General features: G+C 42.9%; 1 protein-coding gene across 2 annotated transcripts in view; it reads left to right on the top strand.

Moving 5' to 3' along the window:
- The window catches only part of TMEM242 (transmembrane protein 242), a 76,487-nt gene that overhangs the window by 18,994 nt on the left and 43,631 nt on the right, over positions 1-13,862 (top strand). For both annotated transcript variants that reach the window (XM_069235299.1, XM_069235300.1), the window contains exon 2: positions 9,260-9,360. In XM_069235299.1, coding sequence (XP_069091400.1) covers positions 9,260-9,360 — 101 coding nt within the window. The remainder of the gene's footprint in view (positions 1-9,259; positions 9,361-13,862) is intronic.

Here is a 13,862-nt window from a genome sequence, read left to right as displayed (position 1 = left end):
GAAGCCGGGGACAATCGAACGTCTGACAGATGTATCCATAGCTTCCTGCCCTCCACCTCCACCTCTGTGGGGGTTCCCTGGGTAACTAAGTAGGGGCCCTCGAACTTGCTGTCTCTATTGTCGTACAAAATTGCGGATGTACACTTGCTGGCCCACGGAGATTGGACTGGTCTGCTGGGCTACAGTGGTGCACTTCTCCTGTCTTGCCACCTGTTTAGAGAAGAACTTGACAGACTTCAATAGCTGAGATAAATAACTACTCCTCTCCTGTCCTAAAACCTCAGCTGTCTTTTGAGCATCTGTCCTCTGTCGAGCTATTGTTAAAGGAGTTGGCATGGGACGCCCTGTTACTATCTGGTGAGGGGTCAAGTGATGATCACTTTCTTGTTGGTTCCTGAGGGCATATAAGGCTAGGGGAAGGCAATACAGCCAGTTCTTCTGCATTGTGACACATAATTTACTAACTTTGTTCTTTAACAGGCCGTTAAGGCGTCCCACTATACCATTACTTTGGGGATGATAAACAGATGATAATTTATGCTTTATTCCTAGAGAGATGCAGATGTGCTGAAACATTGCATTAACGAAGTGTGTGCCGTTATCTGAGCGGATCGCTTCTGCGATTCCCCACCTAGGTATCACCTCTCATCAAAAAGTTGGCTGCTGCTTTAGCATCATTATGTACACATGGTCCTGCCTCGATCCACCTTGAGAAGGGGCAGACCACCACAATAAGGTATCTGTAATTATTACATCTCTCAATCATGTCAACAGACTCTATATGTACATTTTTAAATGGGCCTGTTGGACGTGGTATTGTTGAAGTAATTACTTTTAGTGTGGGTTAGGGCTGTATTGTTGGCATTCTGCAAATTCTGCAATATACATAGTAATAATTTCAGATAATTGTGGAATGAACCAAGAGTTTAATCCATCGGTCTTTTGCTCACCATGCCACCCCAGTTTGGACCCAGCCATATGCAAATCAGTCTTGACCCTGTTCCTCATGGGAACAATCCAGCCCGAACTGCCAAACCAGGTCCTCACTGGACTGGACCGGAAACAAGCATCCTGGGACACGTTTCAGGGTTTCACTCTTCATCAGCCAGGCTAGGTTGAATCCAGTGGCACAGTGAGGAAGGGAACCACGTCTGGGCATACCCTTCCCACTTAGGGCAACTTTAGCAACACAAAAGAAGGGAGAGCTTACCTTTTCCCCCGTCAGGAGGTAGTTTCTGAATGATCAATTACAAACAAGGCTCAGTGGACTGAAGGGACCTGTGTGTGTAAGACATCTTAAATGGTGAAGATTCCTGTGGAGCCATGAGGTTTTCCCAGCCAATCTTTCCAGAAACCTGCATCACCTGGATCGAGGGAATGCTCTGCCATGTTTACAAATGAAGCCTGTATCCTTGGATCACATCTACCTACCTCTTTGGTAATCCTTTGGAGTCTTGAAAACCTTGACATTGTTCTCTGGCCAGCGGAACCATGCAGTTGGCTTCCAGATTCCGAAACAGTTGGAATTAGTTTTCTCCCTAAAGCAGTTCAGGGCATATTATGGTTTGACCTCCAACCAAATCAAGTCTGTCATGTTTATCAATCCAGTTCTTTAGGCCACTGATGACCTGACCTCTGGATCTCCTGGTGAATATTTTACTTGTCGCCTTATCTGTGGATGAACCTGTCAATAGAAGGTGTCTCCACAATTGGTGGTTTCAAAGTTTAAGGCCCCTCTAACCCAGCTGACCATTTAGGGACACCTGCAATGAACTGACACCCTTGCCAGCCACTGTCCCCTTAATTGCCCACCTATTACTGGACTTCTGAGTCCTGTGACTGCCATTCACTATCTTGGGCACCGATTTGAAGACCCTATAAAATATTTCTCTTATCATTGGAAGGGTGGAGCATTGGACTGACTTTGGGTGCTCCCGTCATGCCCCGTGGTTGGGTCACATCCAGAGATGATGAAAGGTGTTCCAAGATGGCAGGCGGTGTTGCTGCTCGCAATACGTGACAGCTTAGCTCTCTAAGCACGGGTCTGTGCAGCTGAGCTGCATTTTGCAGTCCCTGTGATCCTGGCCTGAGAAGAGAGCAAGCATGATCTGGGGGACTTGCGAACCAATGAGTGTGCAGTGAGCGTTGAGAATCATTGAGACTTATTTGCGGCATAGGAGTGCAAGCTACAGGCATGTGAGCAGGCTGCAAGCATGTGAGGGGCTGAGCAGACTGAGCGGTAAGGCAGAAGGAGTGTGACCTGCTCCACAAACAAACACAGCCTGCACTAGCTCTTTCTCCTGTTTATCTCCTAGCCAAGAACGATAGCTGACAAGAACTGTTCTTATGAGGGGAACGCTTAGAGGTCATTGAACGGTGGTTGTTGGGGCTGTATTCGCTGTGTTGACTGGGGACGTAGTCTTCAGTGGTCTTATTAAATGCACAGCTCTTCATTCGAAAGGGATATGAGGGGGGTCCATCCAAGGGGGCCTAGGAATCAGGTTTAAGACACCTCAAAGACATTGGATGATTATTCAACTGACGGCAAATACCAGCGGTGATGGGTGAAGGGATAAAGAAGCTCTCATGGGACATCCCTTTGCGTTTTCCGTGTACCGGCAAAACTTCCAGGCCCTCTTAAACTAGGTAAAATAACAGCATGAAGAACCCCAAAACAAGCTCCTGATATAAAAACGAAGGCAGGTCAGGTTGTTTAATAGACCCAGCTACTCCCCTAAAGCCTTGAATACCCGTTCTAGGGAGATGTCAACGCAGACAGGGGACTCTGACTCTGGCAATAGGCGTGGTCTTGTCGTGGAAGTACAGAACTGTCCTCAGGTGGGATAACCTTTGAAGGGCATACAACACACGGAATCCTTGAGCACAGTTCCCAACCACACAGTGCTATCATGGATAGCAATTTGTCAGGTGGGGAAGTGGTACTAAAGAACAAGTCGTCCTGCCCTTTATTTGGGGGCAAGCTGCTCCAGATCGAAGGAGAAATGGGAGCAACTGATACAGCAGGCTCACGTAAATTTTCCAGCAGAAGGGAAAAACCAGGATACCGTGCAGAGAACCGGTGACCAGATCACCCCAGTCCTGAAGAACGACAGAGTAATGTCCACACCCAAGGGGACTGTCCCATAACGCCCACCTCCTTGTCACTTTTACAGAGGATCCCAGAGCATAATCTGTTGCATCCAGAATCGGACTTGGTTCCTTTACCTGCCAACACATTTTCTGTGGAGACTTTCTTACAACAAATACTCAGTGAGATTTGGGAAATGAAGCTTTCCCAGGAGGAAGCCAACAAAATGACAAATGAACAACTCAAGCTACTCAATACCAACCTGCAGGCTCTGAATTACAGAATAACCCAATCAGAGCAAAGGATCTCAGACTTTTAAGATTTTAAATCCAAGGTGTCAAAACTTCAGATGGAATTAGTTGATTTACAGCTAAAACGGCATGATCTAGAAAATAAATCACACTGGACTAACATCATTGGTATCCCGGAAGGGTGAGAAAAAGGAACTACGGTCTCAGCTGTGGTATGGCAAGTCTTATTTGATGAGGTTGAGCTATTTTTAGGACTTACTCGCCCCTTCTGGTGAGTTGACAAAGAATAGGTGTTCTGTTCAGTTGAAAAGTGGAGGGGCAAAAAAGATGCCTTTAAATCTTGTTCTTATGTCACATGTGCTCTGTGTTCACATACAGAGGTCAAAAGTCAGTTTGTCTTACAATTAATTTTCCTTCTGACTGCAGAGTTCCAGGACTTTGTAAGGTGAACTTTGTGACCTGCTGTTCAAAATGTAAAATAAAAGGCTATAGGGTGTCAGGTTTTTCTAATACACAACATTTAAATGACTAAGTCAACTGTGCAAACATTTCAAAATATATTTCAGTACTTGTGAAAGCCCATTTTTTTTTAATATTTCTGTGTGATGAAAAACTATTTTAATAGGATGAAAAAAAATCGGAATACTTTACGTGTTGATGTGCAAAGGCTATGTTTTCTGAAACCCAATTTTTATAGATTGTTAATACACTATATAGTTTTATCAGTAAAGCTGCAAGTTAGTGGAGAGGTTTTTGGACATTTCTTGGAAATTTACTGTGTGTAGATGACCATATGGTATCACATCATGGTTTAGTAATATATTTATTAACCTTGAGTATTTAGCCAAACTGACGCACTCCTGCTCTGATGACAATGTTATTAGCAGACTAAAAGAAGTCATGTGTCTCCTATATGTGGGCTAGATTCTTGTGATGCATGCAGCAAACTTTAGTCTACGTAATAAAAAATATATTTTCTTTTTTTGTACTGCAGAAATGCGTGCTCACATATTTAAAGGGGCAATCATGTGAGAATGAAGAAAAAGGTGACTTTGTAAACTATTTGCGTAGGATCACACAATTTGAGACCCGTTTGCGGGTCAAGTACATTACAGTTAGGTCGAGTAGATTATTTAAGTTACTCGACCTGCAGGTCTGGTAATATTTTTATGATTGTTCGAGGTCTGGTAGTGGCCGAACTCATCAAGAAGTATATCTGTCCTAAGATGGTGTTGAAAGATGTGGATTTCACTATGAGAGCACATCGAGTTCCCCTGAACCAAAACCCCAGCTTTTCACATCCTCGATCCACCCTGGTGAACTTTAGCGACTACAAAATAAAGGAACAGATACTATCTAAAGCCATCAAAGATAGTCTATCATACAGCTGATAAATTCTCTTTTTGGGTATTTTCTGACATGTCTATCACAGCTGCAAGAAGGCGGAAGTAGATGTCTTGATCTATGACTTTAAATACTATGGGGCACCTGCAGAAATTGGGCAACAGTCGAAATTAAAGGTACTATATAATAGCCATGCACATATCCTTCAGACTGTCGAAAAGACAAAAACCTTATTGAATCAATTCCAACAGAAATAATTAAGTTTGAAAGGGTTATGTTGTAATGTCTCTAAAGTGTGAGGTGCCTGGGCTGTCTAGATGTAGCCATAGCACCTTTCCAACATGCCGTTGTGCAGGGAGCGAATCAGGGAGTGGGCGGGTAGAGAGAAAGCTGGCGGGGGTGGTCAGGCACAGGGATAAAGGAGACACAGGAGGTAGAGGGGGACACGTGGGTTGGGCTTCAGATAAGAAGGTGGGCACTCCAAGGGATCCTAGGCAGGGAGGGTTCCCAGCACTGGTAGCGGAGGGAGGACTCCAGGAGGATGGGGGCTTAGGAGTGAGGAAATGCGAGGGGTGCACTGCATAACAAAAAAAACAGGAAAAAATTGATAATCAGGATACATCTGTTAAGACAAAAGCTGTTGAGATACCTCCAGGCAACAAGGGACAATCAGTCATAAACAGCTTAGCATGAGTCAACCAAGTTTCAAGGAGCTGCAGCTCAGAATTATCACATGTAATACCAATGGAATTAGCAATCCAAACAAGTCCTGGTTTATCTTGGCTTGGCTCATATCACCTGTGGCACAAGTGATTTTACTTCAGGATTTCAAGATATCAGTTAAATCACCCGCCTTACCTAAATATACAACACAAGCTTTCATTGTTTCTGAGGGTGCCGCTGTTAAGGAGGGTCTCTATTTGATTCACAAAGATGTTCACTAGGCAAGTATTATGGGTGGTTTGAGATCACAAAGCTTGATGGATCTTGGTGTCTGTTAGTATTAACAATGCAACTACCCACTTGATTAGTGTTTATGGGCCTATCCAAGATGAACCTACCCCTTTCAGGAATTGTATTATCTTTTACTCCCTCTTTAGGGACCTATCGTTATTGGTGGGGACTTCAACCTACTTCAGAACATTACTCGAGATTTGTTCTAGACAAGGCAAAATACAGAATAAACCGGGGGCGGGGAGGCGAGGAGAGGAGAATCGGGTATTTTTTTGTCCAATCCATTTTCTGACCACTCTGCTCATTTCCTGGATCTTAAGATATGCAACACAAAGAAAGGGGAGACACGTTGGACCTTAGATCCTTACTGACCCAAGAGCGGTGGGTTTCAAATATGCGGCAGACGCCAACATAGTTCTTTCAAACAAATCAAGGCTCTGCTCTGTCTACGCAGTTTGGGGGTATGTAAAGTTCTGACACAAGGTGAGTGTATCACATATGTGGCATGACAAAACCGAGTGATATATCAGGAGATTGACACATTTCAGCAGGAGTTAGATCAAGATAGGCGGGCGGACAATAGTTTAAAAGCCGCCCAATCCCACAGTCTGTTTGTGAATGCAAACCAAGCTCTTAAAGAATACTTTGTATCACGCAAGGTCATCTACCAAAAAACAAGCTTTCAGAGAGTCTATGAAGAAAGTGAATATACAGGCTGCTTTCAGGCCTGGTCGCTAAAAAACTGCGAAACTAGGGTGTCATTTGTGCTGTATGGGGATTGACTAAAAAGATAGTTACAACGGATAATGACCAAATTGGTTGTGTTTTCTTGGCACACTATTCTGACTTATATTCTTAAAGGGATCCTCCTGTACCTAATCTAGCTAATGCCTTTAGTAACTCGATCAAGTTCCCATCCATAACTGAAGACCAACAGAAAACTCTTATTGCCCCATTACACATATTGAAGTATAGAACATCATTAAAAGCCTCCCCAATGCAAAGGCTTGTGGTTGTGATGGTTTACCAGCCGAATTCTATAAGATTGCACTCAAATAGTTACCATCTTTCAAAGATTTTTAAAGAATTCCTCAGTGGGTGTGAAGTTCCAGCAGTTTACTAAGGCAACCGTAGTCCGTTTCCTTAAAGACAAGTCACCTGAGTCTCCTGGCTCCTATAGGCCAATCAGCCACCAAACTCAAGACTATGAGCTATTTAATAAAATCATGGCTCTTGAATTAGCCCCTGTAGCAGCGACAGTAGTAGATTGTGATTGAAGTGTGTTTTTGCCATGTTGCTCTGTTAGTAACAACACCGTTTTTTAAATACAAATTATAGACCTAGTAAAGCCAAAGTTGCAATAATGATGCTAAAAAAGCATTCAGTCGTGTCAAGTGGGCAACTATGTTTCTAATGTGCTAAGCTTTGGCTTTCATTCTAAAATAATAGGGTCATTAGAAAATCTATATCAACAAGTGGAAGCAGCGATCATGATAAACTCGTGAACTATAGGGTGCATTACCATATGGAGTGGGGCATGCCAGGGATGCCCCATGTCACTGGTTCTGCTTTCCTTGTATAACGAGCCTTTGTCACTACTGGCAATCAGACAAGATATGAGCATAATTCCACTGGTTGTTGGTGCCCCAAAACTCAAATTGTTTGCAGACGACATTGCCTTGTATCTAGAAGAGAACCGGGACAATATCCAGAGAGCTGTGGCTAAAATTCAAGCTTTTCCCGTCATATGGAGGTATAAAATTAATCAGTCTAAAACAGAAACATTATTTTTTCACTGACCATTGGATATTCTGCCCCAAGAACTACAAGCCATATATCCGGATACTAAGCCAATAAGATATCTTCGTACATATGTGACACCATTTTTCGGAACTGTTCAATTTGAGTCACTCAGCTACACCGAAGAAAACGGCAAACGTTTTGGCCAATTGTCAGCGCCTGCCACTATTCTGGGCATAAATCTGGGCCTAGTCCGAACAAACTTCTGCTTGACTGACCTGTGTGAGTTGAGGGAGACCTCTCTACTTTTGGACAAGAATGACTGCCTCTTTCAGAACTAGGCCCCAAATGCCCATGAAGTACAGAGCCCAGCTGACTGAGAGGATAATTGCGAGCTACCAATTTACTTTGTCTACTGCTGGGGTGCCATCCATAATCAACTGAACATACCCACTGGGGCTCAGAAGAAGAGACATTGCCTTGTGTGACGGTGATCCTGATTCATTGCAAACTCCCCCTCCCCCTCCCTCTCAGCCTCCACGTGCAGCAGAAAGCTGGTGTTCGCCCTCTAGTTGCCTCTGGAGGCATTTAGGTTTTCCTCTGCTTAATTCCTTGCCTGCTAAGTGTGGTCATCCTGAATCTTATACAGTTGGCTGTTTTAGTGCCAGCAGTTCGTGAAATATTTAGGTTTGAACTCTGTCACAAGCTTAAGAAGCTTAATGTCTCCAGCTTTGTCTTGCGGGGCCTGTGACTGATGCACCTGGGCCTGTGCATTTCTCCATCGCAAGAATTGTGTGACTACACCCTGTGGGTTCCATCGTAATGCCCTTAAACTTACTCTGCCATCTCTTTGGGTATCACAGTGCACTGGCACCGGGTGACACAAGCTATTAGGTCTTATGGACTAGCCCATCAAGGACTGCACTAATAAGACATAAGTAGACTATTCCCTGAAACTGGGCTTTGTAAACTGCCCCTTTTCTCCCTATAGGAATTGTGGCTGCTTGCTTGAGACAAATGGACTTGTCACCCTTCAGTCGCGGAGGTACATGGCCAGTTCTGAGGGTCTGGACATAGCAAGTGCACAGAACTACATCTGTGTATATTGAAACTCTCATCCAGACTTCATTACAAGGAATCGAAATGGCCTTGATTTTGTTTGTTTTGAAGAATATTTTGATAAACCTTTCAATGTGTTTGTATTGCTTCAATTTTGAGATACTGCTTGCAGCCCCATTCGAAATACTCCCAATGGTATTGTTGCCCTGGCTGCTGGCCCGTGAATCTTTCTGAACATTGCCATAGCATAACATTAGCCATAGACCCCATGTTAAACCTGTTTACTGCGCTCATCACTTAAGTACTATGATAGTGTTTAAGATGGCCAGAGAGGCGCTAGAGACATGCTTTTCTGTGGTAGACACAGTTTTGATTAAGTAAATCACTGACTGGATACTCCTTTCTTAACTGTTTTTGAAGTGTTTGTTCTACTGTCTTGTTGGACTCTAATCTCAGATCATCTCTTGGAGTAAGTTTAGGACTAGTCAGTTTCGTTACTTTGTGAGAGTCAAGTGCTAAAATAAAGAACTTGGGCCATTCACTTTGGGCTCCAGCAGTAGTCTTGCAACAGGACACCAATGCTAAAGACCTCTATTATTACCAGTTTTAGCTGAGTGAACCCTGTCTGCACTTCGATGCCAGGCATCTAGGTCTTTCGCTTTAATATAATTTTTATTTACATATCGTAAAACATGTTACAAGAACAATGTTCGTTAAGTTTTTTTTTTTTTTTTTTTTTTCTCCCGCTATACTATACTATTCTAGAGCCTTCTCCAGCCAGTATAAAATCTACTTACCTGCAAATTTTTTTATGCGTTTTCAGGTGGAATTTTCCTTGCTGGTGTGGCAACGTGTGGAATGCTGGTGGGCTTTGGTACAACTCTCTCTCTCGCGAAAAGGAAAAGCCCCAGTTGGTTCAACAAGGTTTGTTTTATACTAATTACAAGACATTCTCTAAATTCTTTCTCCACTGCATCGGCTCAGTCTTCAGTGATTTCCCAGTTCCCCAAAATCAGAGATCAACATTGGATGGGTTACACAGAAGAGTTATGAGGGTACACCATTACAGATATTTTAGAATCGGACGCACGGAGGTAAACATTGCTTTTACCAGTGATTATAACACAGATTTCAGCTTCTTCTTACTGGCCTGCAACCCAGATTATATTCTCAATCTCACATAGAAGTTAGATTTCCAGAGGCTTCCTCAGGGGTTGTTGATTTGTACAGATGCTAAATTAGTATTTGTCCACATCGAATTTTGTCTGATTTGTAGAGAGCGATGCACTATTGGTTTGACGACCAGTAGCTATCCCAGGATCATAGGGAGGCAAAAAATGGCAGACCTTATTGGCAGGTGGCATCCTTTCCTGCACACGCTCTCTCTTCTGACTCACTACCTCCATTCCTCCCACACAAACGAGCCACCGAGGGAGCTGAGCCGCCATTGTGTGTATATTAATGCCCTTTGTGTCATTCAAGTTTATACCCTTTCATTTCTAAGTGGAGAATGCACTTCTTCTGTGTGGAGAATGCACAGGTGCACTTAACAGTCTCCTCGCCACTTCTGTCAGACAGGAGTTTCTTAGCAGAGTTGACTCCCGCGTTAATAGTAAACACTGTTGATACAAAGGTAACTTTCCCTGTTGCTATCATCTCCATTGTTGTGAAACCCATTCTAACTAAAGAATTGATCAACATAGGTTTTGATCAGTTGAATTTCGTAGATCCAACACTACTTTGTGATCTCCTGCTTCTCTGTTGTACCTTGTATATCTTCGTAGATTCCTCCCCGGCTTTCATTACATTGTCTGCCTTTAACTTTGATGAATGGGAGGTCTTAGTTTCAGTTTCTTCTAGGATTAGTTGAAGTTTTGAAAGCTATTTTTCGTCGAGGGTTTTTTTTTTTTTTTTTTAAAGGATCACTTGTCTAGGAGGCACATGAAGGGAAACTGACCTATTTATCAGGCAAGCTTGTGATCATGACCGAGTGCTCAAGGAACAGTAGCTTACTGATTCCCACAGTTTCAACAATGAGATCGTATTGTTAAAAGTGTTCTGTGGCAGCTGCTTTGATGAGTGATTACTGCAGCAGTGGTCTTGAGGCTTGGTAGGGCTTGTGCAAACATCATCTGACGGCATATTTCCAGCCTCACAATTAGTATTGGTGCAGAACACCCTAGAGGCGCTGACGTGTGACTAAAGTTAATGTTTTGCCCTCTTTTCAGACTTTTCTCTTTAGCAAGGCGAATTTTTTTGAAGTGGCTTTGTTGAGTCGAATCTACCAAAACGTTTTAGAGGTTTGTAATTGCTATTTATAGCATGAAATTAGCGTCCCATGCTGTAAACACACTGCCTCGTTGTGCTCGAGTTTAGCGAACATTTACCTTCAGTTGCCCACATCCTGCTGTACATGAGCCTTTGTTCATGCTTTGTTTGCCCGGACTTCTACTTAATATGTAACGGTTCATATCGCGGTTGACCTCCGGTTTAAATTTGTTTTTCTATGTTTGGAAAGACGTATTTCTTAAGATGTGGGAGGATGGTAGTTGGTTTTCTAACGCTAACCAGTGTTCATTATTAATGATTGTAGGTCCTTTTTACGGTCGTGCCTGCGGGTGCATGCAAAGACACTTTTGTGTTCGGTAAAGGGCTTGGAGCCCACCTATCGCTCACCATTTGTTGGCTGTTGGCACTCTTCTTTAGTCTCACAGTTCATGCCTGGTATCTTTTCTGTTCCTCTGTGTGTAGCAGAGATCAAGCATTAATTGATTTAAACTTAATCAGCGTCAGCTTGCTGCTCTCAACGTGATCAAGGAACTATTTTTTCTTTTTAACTTCTAGTGCCCTGCAAACAGAAGGCTTGTGAATGGCAAAAACGTGGCCAGCAGGACAAACAAAATTGCATGTTTTTTTTTTGTAAACTAATTTTATTTTGTCAAGTCTTTTCTCAGTTTCTACTGTTGAGTGCTTACTGCATCTGGCATTCATCAGTTTAGGAAAGTATGGTGCTTCCTGACGTTGTGATTTGTAGTTTTCTGGTGATGCCAGATGTGGGTGACGTAGTTGCTGTTGACTGGAAGTTGTATCAGTGTTGTGTATAGCGTCTGGCGTTTTTTAGCCGATGATGAGCTTAAGGAAATAACTGAAGATGGTGGCTTCCAGAAGGTTATTGTAGGAATCTTACATACTCGGTGGTTGCTATTCAGTGTGTCCTCAGACGTGGACCGAAGAAATGAAATGCAATTCTACAGCATTGCGTTTCCATTTCCCAGATACATTTGTGAAAATTGGGATGCAATAAGGGTTTTCCATGTGTTTAGTCTGGCGACTGAGCCTGTGTTTCATAAATCAGTGTTCAAGATTTAATTTCTGCAGCCACATAACAGAATGCTGAGCCTTCAGTGTTTGTGTATAAATGTATGCTGAGTGTCTTAGTTCTGTAGACTCTTTATCCACTGTTTGCTTGCATTTTGGCAAGGATCCCACATGGGATAATTGCATGAGGAAAACAAGGATTTAAGAAAATGAATAGTCATTCATGATTTCCTAGCTATTCTTAGGGAAAGGTGCAGGTTCTGTTAAGAAATAAGGATTATGCTTTTTCTTTTAATTTATTGATCTCTAATGCACTAATATGTCACCATGGACCTTAACAGTACACATAACAGTTTAAGGTTTAGTAATCGATTGTGAGTCAGCGTGAATGGTGCAGGTTCGATGGGGTTAGATCATGAGTTGGACAGATAAGTTTCAGAACTTTATGAAAGAGTTTAAGTTGTCTATTGATCTCAGAGGAGGATCCAGTGAGTTAGAGAGGCGTTTTTCCACCACATTTGTCTTTCTTGTGCTTCATGGGACAGTTCAAAATTGTATTGTGAAATCTAAGCTCTTGGCCTTGTTGAACAGCGTCATGACTTTAAGGTACTTGGGATCATCTCTTGGTACTTGTGATCATCTCCTAGAACTCATTTCAAAATTAGTCTCAAAACATTGCATTTTATGCTTACCTCCACAAGTGGTCAGTGGACTACTTTAAGTGCTTTACTGATCACATTTTCTCACATTGAGATAGTCTTGTAGCCTGCCTGTGTATTCTGTTGTGTTTTACATGGGGACTATATTGCAGACTTCTAGCTAAGGTAGGACCAGTAATCTTGCAACCTAATTTTTGTGGTCTAAATGTAATAGAGCTAGACCCTTTATCCTCCTTGAGCTCCAAGTTATGTTGTTACTATATTGATTTGTTGAGTGAACAGAAGCTCACAGTCTCACCAGACTTGTAGAGTATATTGCTTTACATATCCTACTGTTGTTAAAGCATTTCCCTGTTCATTAGGCCATTTGACAGGTAGGCCAGAGATAGTTAGGTTTCCTATAGTTATCGCTTTTGTTTTAGAGATGCTTGAGCATGAAAAGTTCAACATATTTTTCTGAATGGTGATACGTGACATGCCTCAACTACCTGTATACTCTGGTATTATGTGCCCTCTAGTTCTCTTGTGCAACAGCTTCATTGTGCATGAATCCAGTATCCATCCTTCACTTTAACCACAATTGATAACCCAAACTTCCTCGTCCACCATCAGTTCTTCTTTACTGTTTTTACTCAACTCCTGCTTCGTCTCAGTACCTAGAACAAGTAATCTGTGTGGGGTGTTTTGCTCAGGATTCAGTGCAATTTAGTAATTTGAAGCAAATCCTGGGTTGGATAATCCTTTCCTTTGTGCTGTCCAATTTCCTTCACAACAGCTAGGAAGACTTTCATTCTGTGTTGGGAGCTTGAACAAAGTACTATGCTAAATGTATAGCTTATTATCTATCAGTAATTAAGCATCATTAATTAGCATTAAGTTGAATGTCTTAAACACAGATGCCCTCATTACGACTTTGGTGGTTTCCGAGCAAGACCGCCGTGCAGAATACTATCACCATACCGTCAGTGCTGGCGGTACAGTGACCGCCGTATTACGAGTCACAAAGTGGAAACCTCCCAAATACAGCCACAAATGAAACACCGCCAGGCTGACCTAAGGCAAAAGTATGACTGTCCGATCACCAGCCACGACGACACCATTCCATCTGCCGTATTAAGTGTCCGTTTCCTGCCCAGGGTTCCATGCACAGCTAGACACGATTGGCGGTGCGCACCAACACGGTTCAAAAAGGTACCGTCAATAGTGGGCAACACCACATTGGTCAGTTTGAAAACCCCACACCTGAGACACATACACAAACCATATACAGCTGCTCACGGCCCCCCCCACACACCCACACAATCCCTTGCGAATCCTACAAACAGCACACATTGCGATGACCCATTCACACACATCCCATACACCAGGCACCTTCACACTGCACACACCACACATTTGCACGTTTTGCACTAGGCACACATCACACTCACACACCAACACCACAACCCA

Source organism: Pleurodeles waltl, chromosome 5 (assembly GCF_031143425.1).
Source record: "Pleurodeles waltl isolate 20211129_DDA chromosome 5, aPleWal1.hap1.20221129, whole genome shotgun sequence".
Classification (NCBI taxonomy): domain Eukaryota; kingdom Metazoa; phylum Chordata; class Amphibia; order Caudata; family Salamandridae; genus Pleurodeles; species Pleurodeles waltl.
The sequence above is the reverse complement of the archived record's forward strand: the minus strand, read 5'-3'. Positions and strand labels throughout refer to the sequence as shown.